The sequence below is a fragment of the Ranitomeya variabilis genome, chromosome 3 (genome assembly GCF_051348905.1).
Source record: "Ranitomeya variabilis isolate aRanVar5 chromosome 3, aRanVar5.hap1, whole genome shotgun sequence".
Lineage (NCBI taxonomy): Eukaryota > Metazoa > Chordata > Amphibia > Anura > Dendrobatidae > Ranitomeya > Ranitomeya variabilis.
In genome coordinates this window covers 544,102,255-544,124,307 of record NC_135234.1, presented here as the reverse complement: position 1 = coordinate 544,124,307, position 22,053 = coordinate 544,102,255, and the positions used below count along the sequence as shown (strand labels likewise).

The 22,053-nt window shown below is 43.7% G+C and overlaps 1 protein-coding gene across 6 annotated transcripts in view; it reads right to left on the bottom strand.

Moving 5' to 3' along the window:
• DOCK9 (dedicator of cytokinesis 9) overlaps window positions 1-22,053 on the bottom strand; it is a 310,144-nt gene that overhangs the window by 273,179 nt on the left and 14,912 nt on the right. The window contains exons 1-2 of one of the 6 annotated variants that reach the window (XM_077297099.1): window positions 15,115-15,137; window positions 13,840-13,900 (exon numbers count right to left, since the gene is read on the bottom strand). The exons of the other annotated variants lie outside the window; for them this stretch is intronic. Coding sequence (XP_077153214.1) covers window positions 13,840-13,900; window positions 15,115-15,122 — 69 coding nt within the window. The 5' untranslated portion in view covers window positions 15,123-15,137. Of the gene's footprint in view, window positions 1-13,839; window positions 13,901-15,114; window positions 15,138-22,053 lie in introns of those variants that run through there. 6 annotated transcript variants of the gene reach the window in all.

Here is a 22,053-nt window from a genome sequence, read left to right as displayed (position 1 = left end):
GGTACAGCTTTTTCAGTGCCGATTTAAGAGTTATTGCCAAAAGTAACTTTTTTTTTTTTTAAAAAAAAGGAAACTAAAATGAATGAGATACCACAGGGTGATGCTGAGGCTGGCTACACGGTTTCACTGAAGCAACGGCTATAGAGGACATATATTATTAAACGCCATATATTCAAATGAAGAAAGTGGGACAAACATTAGCAGCTCCTCACAATGGTGTATAGAAGTGTCTGAGAAGTAGGTTACCCTTCATCTATGGGTTGTCTTGTTTGCACAGCTAAAAGGGAACCTGTCACATTTAGTATGCTGCCATCTGAAGATAGAACAAGTAAGTGATACACATGCAGATTTCAGTGTTATGTCTGTCTGTCCTCCAGCTTTAAAGAAACATACACGTTATAAGCGCTCACATACTATTATTGAGATGATCGCTATACCCAATCTCCTGCAGCTGACGACACACTTCTCCATTTTATCGTGCATCGGGAAAAAAAAAAAGCTGTCTGGAGTGGTAAGAGGATATCAAAAACTCTGAATTCCTTCACATCACTGTAAGCAATTCACCCACACTACAGGACACAGTCCTATCACATGCAGAAGTGTGAATTCGGCGTGTTAACCCTTCAAGGTGGTGAAAGATCAGAAGCTTGGCTTTTTGGGAGAGATCCATTTCTTCGGTACAGCCTGATTGCCTGCAATATTTATGGCAAAACTCAGTGTAGCATTTGTCAGACACTGACAGATGCTTTTTTTTTAATTGACTTTTCCATATGCTTTAAACCTATAGCTCTGCATGTTCAGACTGGATGCTGTGAATAAACACTAGATTAGCATTAAGTCAATTAAATAGGTTTTCCAGGCTTTAGCTACATTTCTACAATCACTCTGTGTGACTGTGGATAGCTGAATCCTGACCATGTGTAATGTGGATTCCGCTCTGTTGTCTGCCTGAGCAGGCAGTGACGGTATTATTAGTATTATGGTATGGATTGGGATACCGGGGCAAGTAATCACATGTTCAATGTAGCTGATCTCTGGCATCTGTGGTCCCATCTATGGCCAGTGACTGGCCACATGTGTATATAATATGTCATTGCTGCAGTCAATAGAACCATGACCAGAAGGGACCGGAGGAGTGGTGATGAGGGCATCTGACAAGCTATTTATTATTATACATTTTTATAGCGCCAATTATGCCATGGTGCTTTACATGTGAACGGGGCAAATGTAGACAAGTACAATAAACATAAGTAAAACAAGGCGCACACAAGTACAGGAGGAGAGCGGACCCTGCCCGCGAGGGCTCACAGTCAACCTATTAGCATATTAGGCCAATTTACCAATGAGTATGGATAGGCGTGTATGTTTTTCACAGGAAAACCATTGTGGTTCTAGCTTTATATTAGGAAAAGCCGGATTACTCACCGGTAATGCCCTTTTAATGAGCCACGACAGCACCCACTTTGAGAGAGGGACCCGCCCATAGGAACAGGAAACCTACAGAGATAAAAGGGCGGCCCCCCTCTCCTCCTCAGTTGTTTTTCAGAGTACAAGAGGAACCGCCATTGTTAAATTAGTATACATTCTTAATTATTAGTACATTTTATTATATCTATAATCACCCATGAGAATATTTTGTATTAATAACTATACATATCTACAAGGGTGGGAAGTGACAGGGTGCTGTCGTGGCTCATTAAAAGGGCATTACCGGTGAGTAATCCGGCTTTTTACCCTTCGCCACGACAGCACCCACTTTGAGAGACTTTCAGAGACCCTTCACCTGGGTGGGATTACCGTACTAAGGACGGCTCTCCCGAATGCCAAGTCAGAAGCGGAAGACAGATCAAGCCTATAGTGTCTATAGAAAGTTGAAGGCGACGACCAGGTTGCGGCCTTACATATGAGCTCGATGGGAATGTCTTTATTCTCCGCCCACGAGGATGATACGGCTCGAGCTGAATGCGCCTTTACTCCCTCTGGAGGACTTTCGCCTTTTGACAAGTATGCAAGATGGATAGCCTCTCTGATCCACCGGGACAAGGTAGCTTTCGTGACTCCATGGCCTTTTCGATGACCCTGAAAAGACACAAACAGAGCCCTACTCTGTCTGCAAGAGCGGGTTCTGTCTATGTAGCCCAGGACTGCTCTTTTAACATCAAGCATATGTAGTTTTTCCTCCTCTGAATTTGCTGGATTATCATAAAAGGAAGGTAGAAAAATCTCTTGGGCTCTATGGTATTTTGTAGCTACCTTAGGGAGGTATGAAGGATCAGGTTTGAGAACTATCCTATCCTGATATGTTATTAGGAATGGAGGGTCTATAGAGAGGGCCTGGATGTCACCCACTCTTCTGGCAGAAGTTAAGGCTATCAGTAAAGCTACCTTGTATGTGATGTTTTTAAGAGGGATAGAATATAAAGGTTCAAAGGGAGGACCAGATAAGGAGTCTAGGACTAGATTCAGGTCCCAGGGTGGCAGGCGTGGAACATGAACCGGTGTACACCTCTCGCATGCCCTAATAAATCTAGTTACCCATCTATTACTAGCAATGTTAGCACTATAGAGGGCTCCCAGGGCAGACACTTGAACTCTCAGAGTATTAACTGATAACCCCATCTCACGACCTTTCTGCAAAAATTCAAGGATTGGTTTAATAGGAACCTTAGAGAAGGGTTTTGTATAGAAGTTGAGGAATTTTCTCCATACTCTGCTATAGATTAGAGTTGTAGATTTTTTTCTGCTCAACAGTAATGTATTGATTAGTTCTTGAGAAAACCCTCTTAAAGTTAGTATCTGCCTCTCAAGTTCCACGCCGTGAGGTGGAGGCCCTTTACTTGTGGATGGTAGAATGGACCCTGAAAGAGTAGGTCTGTAGTCACTGGCAGAATCCACGGATCGCAAACTGACATCGCTCGAAGACAGGAGAACCAAGGCCTCTTTGGCCAAAATGGAGCTATCAGAATCACCTTCGATCTTTCTTCTCTTATTTTCTTGATCACCAAAGGAATTAGCATCATTGGTGGGAAGGCGTAGGCTAGATCGTAATTCCATGGATACTGGAGCGAGTCTACTAGATCTGGACGATCTGCCACATTCAGGGATGCAAACATTGGTACTTGCCTGTTGCTCCTGGTCGCAAACAAATCTATCTGCGGAAGACCCCAAATGTCCACTATGTTTTTGAATATGCGAGGATTGAGGGTCCATTCTCCCTGGCGGAGCGTGTGGCGACTTAGAAAGTCGGCCCTTGAGTTCTCTATACCTCTGATGTGGACCGCCGTGAGAGATAGAAAATTGGGTTCTGCTAGATCGAAGATGTCTGCCGCTGAACACATGAGACCTTCCGATCGCGTTCCGCCTTGCCGATTTAAATACACGACGACAGTTGTATTGTCCGACCGGATCTTGACATGAGAACCTCGAAGCTGAGGAAGGAAAGAATTTAAAGCATAATATACTGCATTTAACTCCTTCCAGTTGGAAGACTGCTGAGTCTCTAAAGGAGTCCAGCAACCCTGGGCTATATTTTGACCCAGATGGGCTCCCCACCCCTCTGGGCCTGCGTCAGTAGTAAGTATTTTAGGGGACCTAAATGCCCATGAGACTCCTCTGGACAAATGGACTTTATTTAACCACCAACGAAGTGAATGAAGTACGTCTTCAGATAAGGTGATTTTTGAATTTAGATGATCCTGGAAATGAGACTGAGCATGAAGCACCTGGTGTTGTAGGGTTCTGGTATGGTATTGGGCCCATTGAACCGCAGGAATGCAGGAGGAGAGAGAGCCCAAGAGAGACATGGCCTCTCTGAGGGACATACGAGGATTTGATCTTGCCGTAGCGACCTTTGAAACTATGATTAACTTTTTGGATTCTGGTAAAAGACATTTTTGACTTACAGAGTCCAAGACTAGTCCTAGGAAGGACTGACGAGTTTCTGGAAGAAGTCTGGATTTTTTGAAGTTTATAATCCAACCTAAGGCCTGCAATGATGAAACGGTATTAGACAAGCGTTTTTCACATTGAGATGCTGAATTACCAATTATTAAGAAATCATCTAAATAGGGTACAATTAATGTGTCTTGATGACGTAGATAGGCCATCACCTCTAGCATAAGTTTCGTGAAGATCCGAGGCGCCATAGATAGGCCGAATGGCATGGCCGTAAATTGGAAGTGCCGGATCCGGCCTTGTAGAACTACTGCAACTCTGAGATATTGTTGGTGTTCTATATGAATTGGAAGATGATAGTACGCATCCTTCAAATCCAGACCTGCCATAAAGCACCTAGGGAACAAGAGTTTTATAGTAGATCTTATAGATTCCATCTTAAAGGTGTGTTCAACCAAAAAGGCATTTAGTCTTTTTAGATTAATTATAGTACGAAAAGTACCATCAGGTTTTGGAACCAAAAATAAAGAGGAATAAAACCCCCTCCCTTCCTGGTTTATTGGTACTTCGATGAGAACATTCTTTGCCAAAAGGCTCAGAATTTCTAACTGAAGCGCTTCCTGTTGTTCCGGCGCTTTTAGAGATGTTACTACAAAGTTGTCTTGTGGTAATTTAAAGAAATCTAATCTTAATCCAGATTTTATTAGCTGAAGGATCCATTGATTTGAGGTTATATTTTCCCATTGATGATAAAAGAATTTCAGTCTGCCCCCTACTGGGTAGTCATCACTGATGGTATCTCCCCCGCTTAGATGTTTCGGGATTACTATATAAGGCACCTTTCGGTCTGGTTTCTTTTGTTTCCCACCGATCTTTTTGGGCCTCATACGGCCTCCTCCTGTTAAATGGCCGTCTTCTAAACGCTCTCCTATAAGAAGGAAGAAACTGTTTAGGAAAGCCCTTCCTTCTTTCTCCTGCCTTGTTAAGTAGGTCATCCAGAACCTTCCCAAACAAGAACTCACCCTGGCATGGGATTGAACATAATCTGGTTTTTGATTGTGCGTCTCCCTTCCATCCTTTGAGCCAAAGGGCACGACGAGCTGCATTAACCAGACCTGCTGACCTGGCTGCTAAACGGAGGGAGTCCGCTGAAGCGTCAGCTAGAAATGCTGCGGCACTTTTAATCAGAGGCAAGGATTGAAGAATCTTATCCCTTGTGATCTTGCCTTTCACCTGTTGTTCAAGCTGGTCAACCCAGACTAATAGGGACCTGGCTGTACACGTGCCTGATATGGCTGGTTTAAAAGCTCCAGTGTTTGTCTCCCAGGACCTTTTTAGAAGAGCTTCTGTTTTGCGGTCTAAGGGATCTAATAGAATCCCTGCATCTTCCACAGGTAGAGATGCCGGTTTCGAAGTTGACGCCACCGCTGCATCCACCTTCGGGACTTTAGACCACACTGCCAATTCCTCATCGCTGAAGGGGTAGCGTCTTTTAGAAGAGGATGGGAGAAACCCCTTCCCCTGTTTGTCCCATTCCTTCTTTACAAGGTCTTTAACGGCAGAAACTACAGGAAAAGCTCGCCTCTTTTTATGACCCAGGCCTGCAAACATAATGTCCTGTGCAGATTTAACTCCCTTAGTGTCTGGACACCCCATAGTGTTCCTTACAGATTTTATAAGGTTGTCAATGCTCTCAACTGGAAAACACGCTCCACCTTCATCCTCAGAGGAACTAGGAGATGATCCTGAGGTGTTGGAGGATCGAATTAGGCCCTCTTCAGACTCTGAGCTAGAGATTGGAGATAGGTGCTTAGTGCCCTGCTTTTTCAAGGATTCTGACCCCAGGGACTGTATTTCTTGCCGTATTAAGGCTCTAATATCTGTGGCTGTAACAGCTGCCTCATCCTGTAAGGTCTGGCTGATACAGGATTGACACAGCCTTTTAGAATATGTGTCAGGTAAGGGCTGCCTGCATAGAGCACATTCTTTATGCTTGGATTTACTAGTCCTTTTAGCCTAGGGGAAAATCAGAGAAGGAAGGGATCAGCTTATGGGAAAAGGATTATAACACTCACCCAGTGAAGCTATTATATTCATCATTATACCGGATTAGGAGATGGAGACACTGTGTGGGGTCTGAGTACTGCATCCGTACTTCTTGATTTACTTCTGTGAGTGTCAGATCCATCCATGGAATGACCACTCCGTTTAGCCGCTGACTTTAAGCTTTTAGCGCTACTTTTGTCAGCGCTATCACGTTCCACAGCAAGTGGAAGCTCAGTATCTGCCGGGGACGACATATTGAGCAACTAGCCCTGTGCCCCGGCGCTTTTGAATCGCGCGGTCCCAGGCAGCGTGCCGCGCCCCCCGCGAACCGGAAGTGCACTAACACTTCCGGTTCAATGAAGCAGCGCAGACTTACCCGCGCGCCAGAGCCGGCGCCGCTGCTTTCTGGAATCGGCGCCCCGTACACACAGGCTCCCTCCATAGGCCGGGCCTTCCATGCCCGGAACCTGCCGGATAGTGCCCAGACGAGGGGGGAGGCTGCATGCAGTGGCTCCCCCGCCGCTGCTTCCGATGCCGCAGCCCCTGCTGTCACCGAGAGAACCACGCAGGCGGATGTACCGGCTCGGGTAAGAAAAAGTGGAGGCGCTCCAACCACCTCCGTCTGTAGGTAATCCAGAGAGTTCCGATAGGAACAGGAAACCAACTGAGGAGGAGAGGGGGGCCGCCCTTTTATCTCTGTAGGTTTCCTGTTCCTATGGGCGGGTCCCTCTCTCAAAGTGGGTGCTGTCGTGGCGAAGGGTAAAATAGTCTATATAGCTATTCTCATTCATGAGATGCTCTGTTGTTGGAGATCCATTTCCCAAAAACCCTAAAGAGAATACCTATAAAAATGCCTGGCAATATAATTTAGAAATGTACTAGAATACTTCTGGTTGTTCTGAGAGAGCAGATGTGCAAGATAAAGCAGGGATCATGGAGGCAGAGAGCACTCTGAGCAGCCTGACAGCAATGAGCCTATTCCGTGTGAAATGGATGATACCTGTGAATGGTAGAGTATGTCCATTACATGGTCTATAGGGAAAAAAGGTACTTAGACGTCCTTTTTTATATCACCAACTTGCGTAGTGTCTAAAAAGTCTAGTTTGTATATGAAAATACATAACGATGTAGTCAGACAAACATGATTGATTTATTGCAAAATGCACCATGTGTGTCACCGGCATCAAATATTCATAATCTACTCACCTCCGCTCACAAAACCGGCTAATCTAAGGTTTCACCAATACACTATAGCCCATATGTTATCACCCACTCATTGCGAACCCTCTCGCATTCAGAGGTCTCATAACAAGGTTTTTTCCACAAAGGATAAGAACGCTTAATGAGATTTTCACAAGCCAATAAGCCTGAACATGCAAGTATGTATGAATAATGAAATACAGGATTGTGTGTGTCAAACTGTGTTCTGCTAAGGATCTTTCCCTGTCTATCGCTTACTGTAACCTAGCAACTTTGGCAAGAAAGTGAAACCCTTTGTCCTCTCATAGCCTAGTCATTTCTCTGCCAAGTCCGAGGAACCGGTCCTTTTCCATTATTGAGAGGTTCGTTGTCATGCACGAGAGTCTCAGCGGTAGCACACCTACGACCAACGGTGTCTGAAAGGCAGCTTATTGGAAGAGATCTGCCGTAATTAGTAATATAACAATGAATACATTTATAACAGTTATTTCAGGTTATAAAGTATACATACAGTACAGGTCAGAAGTTTGGACTCGCCTGCTTATGTAATGGTTTTCCTTGTTCTTACTGGAATGTGCATACTGCAGATTCAGACTGAAGGCGGCAAAACCACTAAGTAACACATATACGAGATAGAAAAAGTCTAAAAATGCCATGTTTCTGTGATGTAAAGAAAAAAATCATACCAAGAAGAATAATTTCAGAACATTTTCCACCTTTAACGTAACCTATAACCTGTGCAATTCAACTGAAAAACAAAACTGAAGTCTTTTCAGGTGGAAAGAGAAGAAACTACAATCATTTGGTCGCATAAGTGTGAACACCCTCTTAGAATTTGGGATGTGGTTGTTACATTTAAAAGCATGTTAAATAGTAGTCAGTAAATAGCTGTCAACATTTAAAGTGACCAGAGGGAAGAAGAAAATCACCCTATATTCCTCAAAGTACCCCCTTTTACTTCGATGACACCCTTAGCATATGCAGCCTGCCACAGAATATATTTGACTTGCCATGCCATTCAGGTTACAATTCGGAGACCAATAATTTTTGCTGCAACAAAACAATGACCCAAAACACATCTCCACGGTATGTAAGGGCTATGTGACTAAAAATAAGAGATGGGGTGCTGCATCAGATGACATGGCCTCCATAGTCAACTGTGCTCAACCCAATAAAGATTGTTTGGGATGAGCTGGACTGCAGAGCGAAGGCAAAGCAGCCAACAAGTGCTCAGAACCTTTGGGAACTTCTTCAAGACTACTGACTGCCCGATTGATCTGCTTGAAATGTTATAGGGGTGTAACACTCATCAGGGGAAACGCTGCTGCTTTCAAGCGCAAGTGGACATGGGTTCAAGTCTATGGGTCTGGCAGAATGCCTCAGCTGTCAAGTTCCCTTTAAAGGGGATGTCTGGGACTCATGAATACATAACCTAACCACAGAGTAGTTCATTAATATGAGTTTGGTGGGATCAAATTTGAAAATATACTGCAGTAATCAGGAACGACCATAAAACAACATATAGAGCTGCAGAGTTTATATCAGGCTTCTGCCATAGCAGGTGTCAGCTGACTGGGGGTGGGTTGGCTGTTGGACCCCCAAGATCTTATATTGAAGACCTACCCTGCAGATGAGTCCTGGACAACCTCTTTAAGGATTCAGTAAAAATGAGACGAGCGAGGCACTTGCTTGGCTATATGTGTTCAATTCAGGATGCAGACAGAGGCTTAGGTTGAGGCGGAGTAGTTCAATGCTATACTACAGTGGTCCTGGAGATTTGAGGTAATCTATCATTTCTGTGGTATCTGATATACAAAGGTCAGTGCCAGCACAAGGAATAAAGAATATAGCTAAGGAGGAAACCTTATGAGCAGACTCAGATGAGTTGCTATATGTTTTTATTAAACACTTCAGAAGGTTTGTCGATGATGTTTCTATCAATTTCTTGTGACTACAATCAGTTTAAACTGCACCAAACTGCTTAATGTGAACCTAGGCTTAGACTTCTTTATACTTAAAGGGAACCTGTCACCCCCAAAATGGAAGTTGAGCTAAGCCCACCGGCATCAGGGGCTTATCTACAGAATTCTGGAATGCTGTAGATAATCCCCTGGATGTATCCTGAAAGATGAGAAAAAGAGGTTAGATTATACTCACCTGGGCGGGCTGGCGGTCTGATGGGCGTCGCGGTCCGGGGCCTCCCATCTTCATAGGATGACGTCCTCTTCTTGTCTTCACGCTCCGGCGCAGGCGTACTTTGTCTGCCCTGTTGAGGGCAGAGTAAAGTACTGCAGTGCGCAGGCGCACGGAAAGGTCAGAGAGGCCCAGCTCCCGCGCACTGCAGTACTGTGCTCTGCCCTCAACAGGGCAGACAAAGTACGCCTGCGCCGGAGCGTAAAGACAAGAAGAGGACGTCATCCTACGAAGATGGGAGGCCCCGGACCGCAACGCCCATTGGATCGGACCGCCCAGGTGAGTAAAATCTAACCTCTTTTTCTCATCTTTCAGAATACATCGGGGGCTTATCTACAGCATTACAGAATGCTGTAGATAAGCCCCTGAGGCCAGAGGGATAAGCTCACCTTCGATTTTGGGGGTGACAGGTTTCTCTTTAATGGGCAGCCATGGTTTTTGAGTAGGGAATTATGCAGAACACATTTTAACAGCTTTTACTGTGTACGCCATTTGCGTAGTTGCCTCCTGCTGGTATCTTATTTTACCAGAAGAGGTGGCTCAGAGGATTGGACCGACCCTGGGAACCAGAGGGAATTTAAACACTTCTTCATGACAGACATATTGATAGAGAATTAGGGGGTAAAAATGTTTGCAGGAGTGGGAACAGAGGATGACGCCCATCATATAACCAAGCACAACTGTATATTGTAGACACACAGCTTTTACATACCAGGTAATATTTCAGTACAATTATTGAACAAGTGCTGTTGAAGAGCATTATGCATTTATACATTTCTGGCACTCAAGTCTTTCTATAAAGTGATATATTTATATTATACAATCCTGTTAATACTTTGGAGCATGACTGAAATAATCCTTAGCAACCAACGTGTTTGGGCTGCCAGTAATGCCAGGCTGGGATACCTGGTATGCAGTGTTTACTCTGCTCGGCTGTGCATTATCTCCCGCTGGCAGAAGGCCGGAATACTTGGAAACACCTACACCCTGGTAGCTTACTATTAGTGCCTTTTAGAGGTGGAATACTTTTTATCTATAAACATTTTTCAGATAGAGCAGACTATATAGGTCACAAACCATTCTTGACAGAAGGTAATTAGCTTATAATCGAGGAACACTGTTGTGTACAACCATCATAGTCACATTTTTGTGCGTGTTAAAAAGATTTTGCTTAATTATTGGCTCAAAAGTGACCCTCTTGATATTGTGCCTTTGGTTTCCTCATTTACATATTGGTAGTGTAAACTCCCCATTTACTGGATGCCCCAACTTTTAGCCATCTGTAAGATACCCCATATATTAGTGGTATACCTGCCCAACAGGAGTCCATCACTAACTTAAGGCCATGTTCACAAGTTCAGTATTTGGTCAGTATTTGACATCAGTATTTGTAAGCCAAAACCAGGAGAGGAATAATCAGAGGAAAAGTATAATAGAAACATATGCACCACTTCTGTATTTATCACCCAGTCCTGGTTTTGGCTTACAAATACTGGTGTAAAATACTGACCAAATACTGAATGTGACCTAATGGTCACTAAAGTAATTACAGTGCTGGTTAGAGTACTAACCTACCTTTCTGGCAGCGGAAAGAAAAATGCTCCAAAGGTGGTCCCAATCCCGCATGTACCCCAGCCCTACACCAGAAAATCCTGTCCATCACCTCCCTCCTTGGCCTAGACTAATGTCTTTTCAGTTCCACCAGTTCGTTATTGGCAACAAAATGGGTTCCTGGCCACGTACATGTGTGATTTGGATTACTAGATATGCAATAAGCAAGTGTGACACATGTGCAAGATTTTGGAACCAATGACATCGGCTATAAAGCTGATAATACACTTCCTTTTAATAATACACAACAATGACCATATTTTAAAGGCACCAGTAAGCAGGATTGTGCACAAGACCCTACAGTGTCAGGTCGGCGCTGTTATACTGATTAAAATGATACCTTGGTTGATGAAATCCGTCTTGTGGTTGTTGTTTAATCTTTATTTTCAGGTTTCAGTTAATGAGATTCTTGTGCTTCAGGGAGGAAGGGCCTAATATGGTATTCATCTGTATGGCTTCTGACAGGTCACTTATCCCTCAGCGTCCTCCCCCCTAGTTTACATAATGAATATTATATTTTTTTTTGGGGGAGGGAACCCTTCTGCAGGTAGGCCCCGGCCGTGGCACCTGTGCTGCAGCATAATTGCATGTGTACTATGTTAATAATAGATGCGGTTGAGATTATCCTGATAGTTAAGAAAAAATAAAATCCATTTGAAAATAGTGCCCGCCGCACCTGCGCAGTAGCAGCTATCTGTGTATATAGAGGTGATCCGATTACTGCTATTACGCATACACCGGCGGCACCATCTTGCAAGAGAAAAAAAAAAATTCCTCCTCCAAGATGGCGCCGCTCATGCCTGCGCAATAGCAGCTATTGGTGATCGCCCCAGGGCACGAGCAGATCATTAACTCAAATCTGAAAATAAAGATTAAACAACCACAAGACGGATTTCATCATCCAAGGTATCATTTTAATCAGTATAATGGTGCCGACCTGCTGACAGGTTCCTTTAACCACACACAATCTTTGATACTTCACACTGCTTTAGAAGTAGCTAAACATAATTTGTCTTTATGAATTATGCAGACATTGGGATCAGAGTGAAGAAAAACAAAATGTCTAAGATCTAATTCAGCAATTTACATTGGTTCAAGTGCAACATTTTCTACACTCAATGAGAATTAGGTTTGGATTTTGTTTATCAACTGTGGAATGGCAAATTGAGGCAAAAAATACCATTCTGTGTCCTTAGTCTAAGACCAGTTTTTCCAACAATACCAGTCTATAAATGTGCACCAGTAACCTCAGGGTAAAATCAAATGTAAGGCGGTAATATGACATTGAACACTGCAAGAATAAGCAATAGCGTCCCCTCTATCGTGACCTCACAACTGCACAATCAGGGACTTCAATCAGAAACAAATGTAGCATTTCAATAAAATTCTTTATAATATTTAATTAGATTTCTCATTGTAAGACTACTACTGACAAATATCCATACGTACACAGTATATGGCTCACAGTAGGACAACTAATGGAGCAGCCACATGCCTCCTCAGTAAGACCGCGTTCACACATCTAAGGGTCACAGTCTGAATGAGATGCCCCAACTACGAGAGCATTTGTGACATCAAATAGTGATGTTGGAAGAGAGAGTCTGGCTAGCAATCATACAATTTATTGTTGTTCTCGATGCTAGGAAATGCAGGCAGATAGATATCCATTGCGCGATAACATCAGTAAAGTGTCTTGATTGGCTCTAAATTTATTCTGCAGCAAGATGACCCCAAACATACAGCCAACGTCATTAAGAACTATTGTCCGCATAAAGGAGTCCTGGAATTGTTGTTAATTGATATGTATACATACAGTGGGGAAAATAATTATTTGATACACTGCCGATTTTGCAAGTTTTCCCACCTACAAAGAATGGGGAGGTCTGTAATTTATTGTAGTTACACTTCAACTGTGAGAAACAGAATTTAAAAAAATCCAAAAAAATTACATTGTATGATTTTTACATAATGAATTCGCAATTTATTGCATGAAATAATTTTTTTATAAAATAGAAAAACAGAACTGAATATTTGGTACAGAAACCTTTGTTTGCAATTACAGAGGTCAGACATTTCCTGTAGTTCTTGACCAAGTTTGCACACATTGCAGCAGGGATTTGGGCCCACTCTTCCTAACAGAACTTCTCCTGATCTTTCAAGTATTGGGGCTGACGCTATGCATTGAGTTTCAGCTCCTTCAAAAGATTTTCTATCGGGTTCAGGTCTGGAGACTGGCTAGATCACTGCAGGACCTTGAAATACTTCTTACTGGAACCACTCCTTAGTTGCCCTCCTGGCTGTGTGTTTTGGGTCACTTTCAAGCTGCAAGACCTAATCATGACCCATCTTCAATGCTCTTACTGAGGGAAGGAGGTTGTTGGCCAAATTCTTGCAATACATAACCCATCCATCCTCCCTTCAATACGGTGCAGTCATCATGTAACCTTTACCGAAAAGCAGCCCCAAAGTATGAGGTTTCCCCACCATGCCTCACAGTTGGGATGGTGTTCTTTTGAGTTGTAATAAGTCGTCTTCCTTCAAACACAGTGAGTGGATTTGATGCCAAAAAGTTCTATTTTGGTCTCATCTGACCACATGACCTCCCGTGCCTCCTCTGGATCATCCAGATGGTCATTGGCAAACTTCAAATGGGCCTGAATATATGTCTAAAAATGAACCATACGGCGCTGCTTAGTTGCTCCAGGTGAATAAGCAGCAAATATATGGACGAGATCACTCCCAATCGTCCCAGAAGTGGTTAGTTCACGGCAGTCACCAAGCTCTGGGGGAGTACGCTAGTCACCGGCTGGGACAGCGTCTCCTATACCACCATTTGCTCTGCAACATATTGGATATTTTTGGAACAGAGATTCAGAGAAGGCTTCAGATACCAACCTTTAAGTGCATGAGTGAAGGACCTTTCCGCATGCCAGCACTGGATACAGTTTTCCTTTTCCTTGATATTAAGGTAAACACATCTTGTTAATGCTAGTCTTTAACGAAGAACCTTGCTTATGACATGTCCTAGCATTTTAACTATTTATGGCTTCATATAGGTGTCCTTAGCGCAAATATTACATATAGCTTTCTTGGGCCTGAATATATGCTGGCATGAGCAGGGAAACCTTGTGTGCTCAGTGGGATTTTAATCCATGATGATGTAGTGTGTTACGGTAATGTTTGAGACTGTGGTCCGAGCTCTCTTCAGGTCATTGACCAGGTCCTCCCATGTACAGGGTGGGCCATTTATATGGATACATTTGGGTGGCCCATTTATAAAGTTGCATTAAAAAATGGCCGACTTCAAAATGGCCACCATGGTCACCACCCATCTGGATTATACTCACCCAGGGGCGTTCCTGCTGCGGTCCGGTCTAATGGGCGTCGCGGTCCGGTCCGTGGCCTCCCATCTTCATAGGATGACGTCCTTTTCTTGTCTTCACGCTGCGGCTCCGGCGCAGGCGTACTTTGTCTGCCCTGTTGAGGGCAGAGCAAAGTACTGCAGTGCGCAGGAGCTGGGCCTCTCTGACCTTTCCTGGCACCTGTGCACTGCAGTACTTTGCTCTGCCCTCAGACAGGCCAGACAAAGTACCTTGCCTGCGCCGGAGCTGCAGCGTAAAGACAAGAAGAGGACTTGATCGTAAGAAGATAGGAGGCCCCGAACCGGACCGTGACGCCCTTCGCGGGACTGCCCCTGAGTGAGTATAATCTAACCTCTTTTTCTCATCTTTCAGGTTACATCGGGGGCTTATCTACAGCATTACAGAATGCTGTAGATAAGCCCCTGATGCCGGTGGGCTTAGCTCACCTTCCATTTTGGGGGGTGACAGGTTCCCTTTAAAGAGAAATTAACAGGTCAGTAAGAAACAGAATTCTTGCTGGTTGGTAGGTGATCAAATACTTATTTTCATGAAATAAAATATTTAATTATGTAAAAATCAAACAATGTGATTTTCTAGTTTTTATTTTTAGATTCTGTCTCTCACAGTTGAAGTGTACCTATGATAAATATTACAGAGCTCTCCATTCTGTGTTGGTGGGAAAACGTGCAAATTCGGCAGTGTATCAAATACTTATTTTCCTCAGTATGTATGTTTGCGTGTGTGTGCACACGCAGTATGTATACACACACACATATATGTATGTAATCGGTCAGAAATTTGTACACACCTGTTCATACAATGGCTTTCCTTGTTCTTTTTGGAATGTGCACATTGTAGATTCAGACTTAACGCTGCAAAATCACAAGAGAACACATAGGGAAACTAGGTGGAAAGAAACATATGTGAAAAAATCAGAATATTTGTCAAACCTTAGATTCCTCTGATGACAGCTTTATACACCCTTGGCATTCTCTCAGGCAGCTCCATCAGGTAGTCACCTGGAATGGCTTTTAATTAATCCGGTATGCCTTGTCAAAAGTTAATTTGTGAACTAACAAGCCCTCGGAAAGAGTTTGGAAACATCAGGTGCCTTTTCCAGAGGTAGTGTTGGTACACGGTGCCATACAATGCTGGGCCATACTCCCCTATATGTATGCCAGAATACTACAAGAACCACTCAATTACGTAAAGGAAAATGACCGTCCATAAATAGTGTAAGACATGAAGGTCAGTTAAACCAATGGTGTTGCTCAAAAGCACAAGTTGTCCCGCAAAAAACAAGCCCTCACATGGCCATATTGACAGAAAAATAAAAAAGTTATAGCTCTGGGAAGAAGGGGAGCAAAAAATGAAAACGCAAAAACAGAAAACGACCTGGGAGTTAAGGGGTTAAAACAGATCCAGCAGCAATCAGGTAACAAAAAGTTAAGCATACAACTTTTTTGTCCAGCTAAAATACAAACAAAAAACAAACAAACAAAAAACAAAACTAATTTCAACTGGATCTGTTTTCTTAACATTGCAGTCTATGGAAAGCTGATCCTTTTAATTAGCCATCAGTTTTTTTTCCATTTGAAACAGATCCATTAAGCAAAAAACTGATCCCTTTCCTATAAAAGAAAAAATGATGGTCATTTAAAAGGATCAGCTTTCCATAGACTGCAATGTTAGGCTACTTTCACACATCAGGTTTTTGCCGTCAGGCACAATCCGGCGAGTTTTGAAAAAAACAGATCAGTTTTTTTCTCATAGAGTTGTATTAGCACAGGATTGCGCCTGATGGCCTCACATTTCATCCGTTTTTTGCCGGATCCGTCAAAAAAGCTGTTTCCGGCGGACGGAAAAAACATACAGAGGAACGTTTTTTCTGTCCGGCAAAAAAACTTATGAAACTGAGATGTGAAATGATGAATCCGGCCTCCAAATCCGGTTTTTCATGCATTCTCCTTACAAATCATGCACATTATTTTTTTTTTACCTCTCTCTCTCTCTCCTCCCCTTTCCCCCGCAACAGGAAGTCGAAACTCTATTCCTGGGTTAATTTAAAAAAAAAAAAAAAAAAAAAAAAAAGGATCAGTTGCATCCGTTTTTCACAATTTGCAATGGAACCGTTTTTTAAAAAAATTCGCCGGATCCTGCCTGACGGCAAAAGACTGATGTGTGAAAGTAGCCTTAAAGGGAACCTGTCAGCAGTTTTGGCCAATATAAATTGCAGCCATCACCTTTCAGGGCTGATATTCAGCATTCTATAATGCTGTATATCTGCACCCAACCCAACCTGGAAGAACTGGAGAAAAAAAAAAAAAAAGCTTATTATATTCAGCTGCGGGGTGGTCCGGTCCTAGGGGTGTCACTGGTCTTGGTCCGGCTCCTCCCATCTTCTTATGATCGCCACCCTCCTGCTTACTTCTTGTGGATGACGCAAACCTGCATCATCTACACAGGCTCCCTGGCATCGCGCTCCTGCGCAGGCGTACTTCTCTGCCCTGTTGAGAGCAGAGCAAAGGACTGCAGTGCACAGGTGCCAGGAAAGGTCAAAGAACCCCGATGCCTGCACACTGCGGCACCTTACTCTGCCCTAGTCAGGGCAGAGAAGTACGCCTGCTCAGGAGCGCGATGCCGGGGAGACTGTGTGGATGATGCAGGTTTGCACCATCCACAAAAAGCAAGCAGGAGGGTGGCGATCATAAGATGGGAGGCGGCGGACCAAGACAAGTGACACCCATCAGACCGGACCGCCCCGTGGGTGAGGGTAATAAAACTTATTTTTCTTCTCTTGCAGGTCGGGTTGGGGCCTTATATACAGCATTATAGAATACCATACATCAGCCCTGAAAGGTGATGGCCGTATCTTCTATCGGCCAAAACTGTTGACAGTTTCACTTTAAAAAAATTACCGGTACGCTGTTGAATTGAATTATTTTTAAACTGACAAAAAAAAAGTTGTGTCCGCAACTTTTTTGTCAATGGATTTCTGCTGGATCTGTTCTACCTGATGATTACTGGACAAGTGAAATTTAGGAATCCCGCTATTGCCCCTCATTGTGTAGGCAGTATAGGTGAAGATGGGATTGTTTCACCATTTCTTGCATTATTGGTAGGAAGCCTGTGGTGTCAGACACTGCACACATCCTTCCAGGAACCTGAAAGAAGGAAAGCCTTTGTTTCAGAGTTCATTATAAAAAGTCCCCTCAGTTGAAGCTTTCTCAATGTGTCAGACACAATGGAGAATGACTACCGCATCCCACAGTTTACATTTTTGCTGCCCACCAGCCGAGCAAAATCACCAATCAGCATAGAGATCAGAACACATGGAGCGCAGAGGTGTCCAAAGCATCAGCATGTTTACTAGCATGTCTGCATGTTCTCACAGCTGGTACTGTGGGCCAAGTTACCATCCTAGGAGGGCAAAATCCCAGTTCCCAGCCTTTTTTACCAGCTGATGGTGCCAAAACTTTAGGTTAATCTTGTGTAATTGTTTGGCTCTCTTGTTAGGTCAGGTCTTTTGTACTTCAGCTCTTTTCCTTTCTGTGAAAGATGGAGCAAGCACTTCTGGCCTGAAAGAGCTACTATTACTAGAGATCTAGAAAGGAAAGCTATGACTAGGAATCTAGTACATACTGCTCGTCACAGTTACCATGAGCATGGTGTATATAGAAAAGTAGGGGGTTTACAGATAAAAAGAGACGCTTTGCCACGAAGGCCCATATGGCATTGTATTTAGGGCACAGAGGTAGTCACACTTGGGAAACGTATGCCTCTACCTTTAGCACAAGCATATCAGGTTTCCTTCTGAAACCGAACACCAGGGGAGAATTAAAAATCTAACTACAAGATCATAGTTTATACACCTGATACTGCAAAACAATCACGAACAGAATACAAAAAAAAGCAATACTTATAACTAACTTTTATCAAATGTTGAGCTTTAACCACTAAAGGGGCTTCACAGTTTTAGAAAACCCTGTCACCTGGCTGCAGTTTGTATAACAAAACACACAGATTCTGCTTCACTCATTCTCCCTGGGTTTAGTATACGCCGCTGCTCCAAATGTCCATTATTCTCTGATCACAGCAGTACTGCAGGCAACCACAGACACGGGGAGCAGCGGCAGAGACTCAGCGCTGGACCAAGGGCAGTTAAGGAAAGAACAGTTTTTGTTTTTCTTACATAGACTGCAAGCCGGGGATGAAGGATTTTCTGGAACCATAAAAGCTCTTCAACTCGTAGTTATGAAGCCTGCCCATGCCAACATGACTGGCATATGATAGTGTAGGTCCACCACTAAGGGTGTAAAACTAACCTAATAGCGGAAGCTACAAGTATACTGCAATTCAAATAGTGTGATAGCCGCGAGTCATAATTTTGGCCTCATCATTTCTATCATACATATCCTATATGTTTTTATAACCGATAGCACCTGGATACATTGCGGACCAAACTAACACATTACAATGCATGTGTCTGATGTGAATGGACAGCACACTGATGCCATTTATGTGCTGTAACCCTGCACTGCCCGTTTGAAACATGGATGTGTGAATTCTGGATGGGTGTACAATTACAATCTACAAGTGGGCCTATACATTATCAGTACAATGTACACTGTATTGTGGCCCGCAAGACTAGACCTAAGGGATCACAGGTAAAACTCCCAGGTATTCATATACAGAAGGAGTGTGCACATTATCAGTTACTACATATGGTATGTTTTTCCTCTGGTGGTGGCATATGGCAGTTTTATAATCTTAAATATAGCAACGCTAAGAATATTGCAGTGCTGCAGTAGCACACATACGCAGTGAGGAGGCAGTGACCCACAAAGTTCAAACACAAAACATTCCTTTAATGTGTTACTTCACACAGTCCATTCCTCACAAGTGCATAGAATTAATGTTTACTTCACATAAACATTGCATTATATAATACACGGCATCTTATAAGTCACAGTCCCTACACAAGCCGGACTTCTCTTTGCCCAGTTTCCGTGGGGCGACTGCAGGTCGTGAACAATTCTCTTATACACACAGGTTCATGTGTTGCAGACACTACACACGCCAGTCCTCCTCAGACTAGTTCCCGTGGGTGTCCTGCACCACTGTATCACAGTCTCTTTACTCACACAGCTTGTATTCACAACTCCATTGGTTTTCAGCCACTAAACATGCTGGTCCTCCTCTGACCAGTTCCCGTGGGTGGCGGCAGCGATTTGTTAGCTATGGATGCCAGGTGCCTCAGCTCCCCTGGCTGCTTGGCTCAGCTCTGTCCTGTGTTACCGCACACCGACAAAGCTCCGTAGAGCCTCTTGCTCTGTCCGGCTCCAAACACCAGTGGGACACTGACTCTGACCCTGACACACCCATACCCTTTACTGCAGGGTTTTTAACAAACAAACCTATGCCTTCCTGCCACATGGAAAACAGGGACCAGAAATGAAACGGACTGCACCAGTAACATACTGCAGTCAGTTTCACAACACAAAACCCAGAGCATGTTTTCCCTAAATCTGTCTTGGACACTAACATGTCCAAGGCTAAAACTTATTTTTATTATTATTAAACTGCATTGCAGTCACCGCTATACCCGTGACTGCCATGCACACCTATGGACTTCATACGTCTACACGCACAACCTGGGGAGAACACACAGCGACCCCATACTGTGACATCGGTCACTGCTTCACCATTGCAATCGCAGCTACACCTGTGACTGCAATACCCCCTCATGGCCTCGCTACGCCACCGTGCGCATTCTGGGGAGCCCAAGCAGCACCCCCGAGCTGTAACAGAGGTCACTGCCTCACAATATTTACTACAAAAACACAGTGGGTGGGTGCACTAAATAGCTTCGCAATGACTTATCCTTAGGGCTCACTCACACGAGCATACAAATCGGACAAGTGCAATGCGAGAAAACAACACATTGCACTCGGACCAATATTATTAAGTGAGTCAGTACTCATTTGCAAGTTTTTTCTCAGTCCCGATCGGACTGAGCGGAAAAAAAATGGATACGAGAATAGGATATCACTCGCCAATGCAAGTCAATGGGTATGAGGAAAAAAAAATGCACAGCACATGGACCATGCGTATGCAGTCAGATTTTTATGCACAGATGTCAAAGGAAACACTTTTCATCAGCCAGTAAATTCACAGCCAGAATAGAGTAGATACAACAGATATATAGAAATGTCAGGGGCGGACACAGACTGCAGAGGGCCCCTGTGCAAGAAATCTTCCCGGCCCCCCCCCCCTCCATAGCGCAACAAAGTTATGTAAACATATAGGTTGTAATATTTACCAGTTTAGAACACAACTATCATCTCTAAATAATAAATTTAAGTTCCATACTTAACAACTGAATATAACACAAAGCAGTCATGCAATTGATGTCATATCTGCACAGAAGACACTTGTCAGCCAATCACAGATGTGCTTGTAAGGTAGTGTGTGATTGACTGAGAGGTAACCATGCACAAATGTCACTGTGCACTCTATATAACCTTAAACATGTACCAGGCGCTATGTAGATCTCTATCCCCATCCACCCCCTATATAGTGGATCGATCATTTTAATACATTTATTCCAGGGGGGCTGGCCCTTCCCCTACCTAGTCCAGTGATTAATTCATTACTCCCCTCACCCCCCATTTTCATGTGTAATGTAAAGGCCCAGTCCCGCGGATCACTGAGGCTCTGGGAAGAGTGCACAAACTACTGCCCCTGCACAGCAACAGTGAGTCACAAGCAAAGCAAACTTCAGTGACTCACTGGTACTGAGAGGCCCTCCCCCTCCCTCCTCTCCAGTGTCTGCTACCAGTCACCTCACCGCAGACCACAGCAGTGACAGCCGGCTGGACAGCAGCATAATATATACTAGCAGGTGAGGAGGGGGGCCCGTTTAACTGTCATATCACATGTGTGCAGCAGAGCGGGCCCCCCTGCCTCTCCATTTAGCAGTAATACTACCGCCGACTGTCATTCACATTCATTGCTTTGTATGCCCGTTGGGGGCCCACTCCCGCTCTGGGCCCCTGTGCGGTTGCACAGGCGGTATTGTCCACCCATGAATCAGTGCTTTACGTGCACAGTTTTCTGTACTACCATTTAGCTAATAAATAAATTAATGAATTAAAGAATGGAGTTGAGGTCCTCCTTATTTTTATTAACAAGCTAAGGGAAAGCAGACAGCTGCTGGTCTTTCTATGCGGTGAAGGTGCCAATATCCATGGACCTATATAACCTATTAATATTGGCTCCCAGCTGTCTGCTTAGCCTTTACTGGTTATTAAAAAGGGGGACCCTAAAAAAAGACATGGGATCCCCCTTATTTTAACCCCTTTACCCCCAATGGTGGTTTGCATGTTAATGACAGGGCCAAGTTTTACAATTCTGACCACTGTCCCTTTATGAGGTTTTAACTCTGGAACGCTTCAACGGATCCCGGTGATTCTGACACTGTTTTCTCGTGACATATTGTACTTCATGCTAGTGGTAAAATTTTCTTGACATTACTTGAGTTTATTTGTGAAACAAACGGAAATTTGGCGAAAATTTCGCAATTTTCATGCCCTTAAATCACAGACATATGTCACACAAAATACTTAATAAGTAACATTTCCCACATGTCTACTTTACATCAGCACAATTTTGGAACCAAAATTTTTTTTTGTTAGGGAGTTATAAGAGTTAAAAGTTGACCAGCAATTTCTCATTTATACAGCAC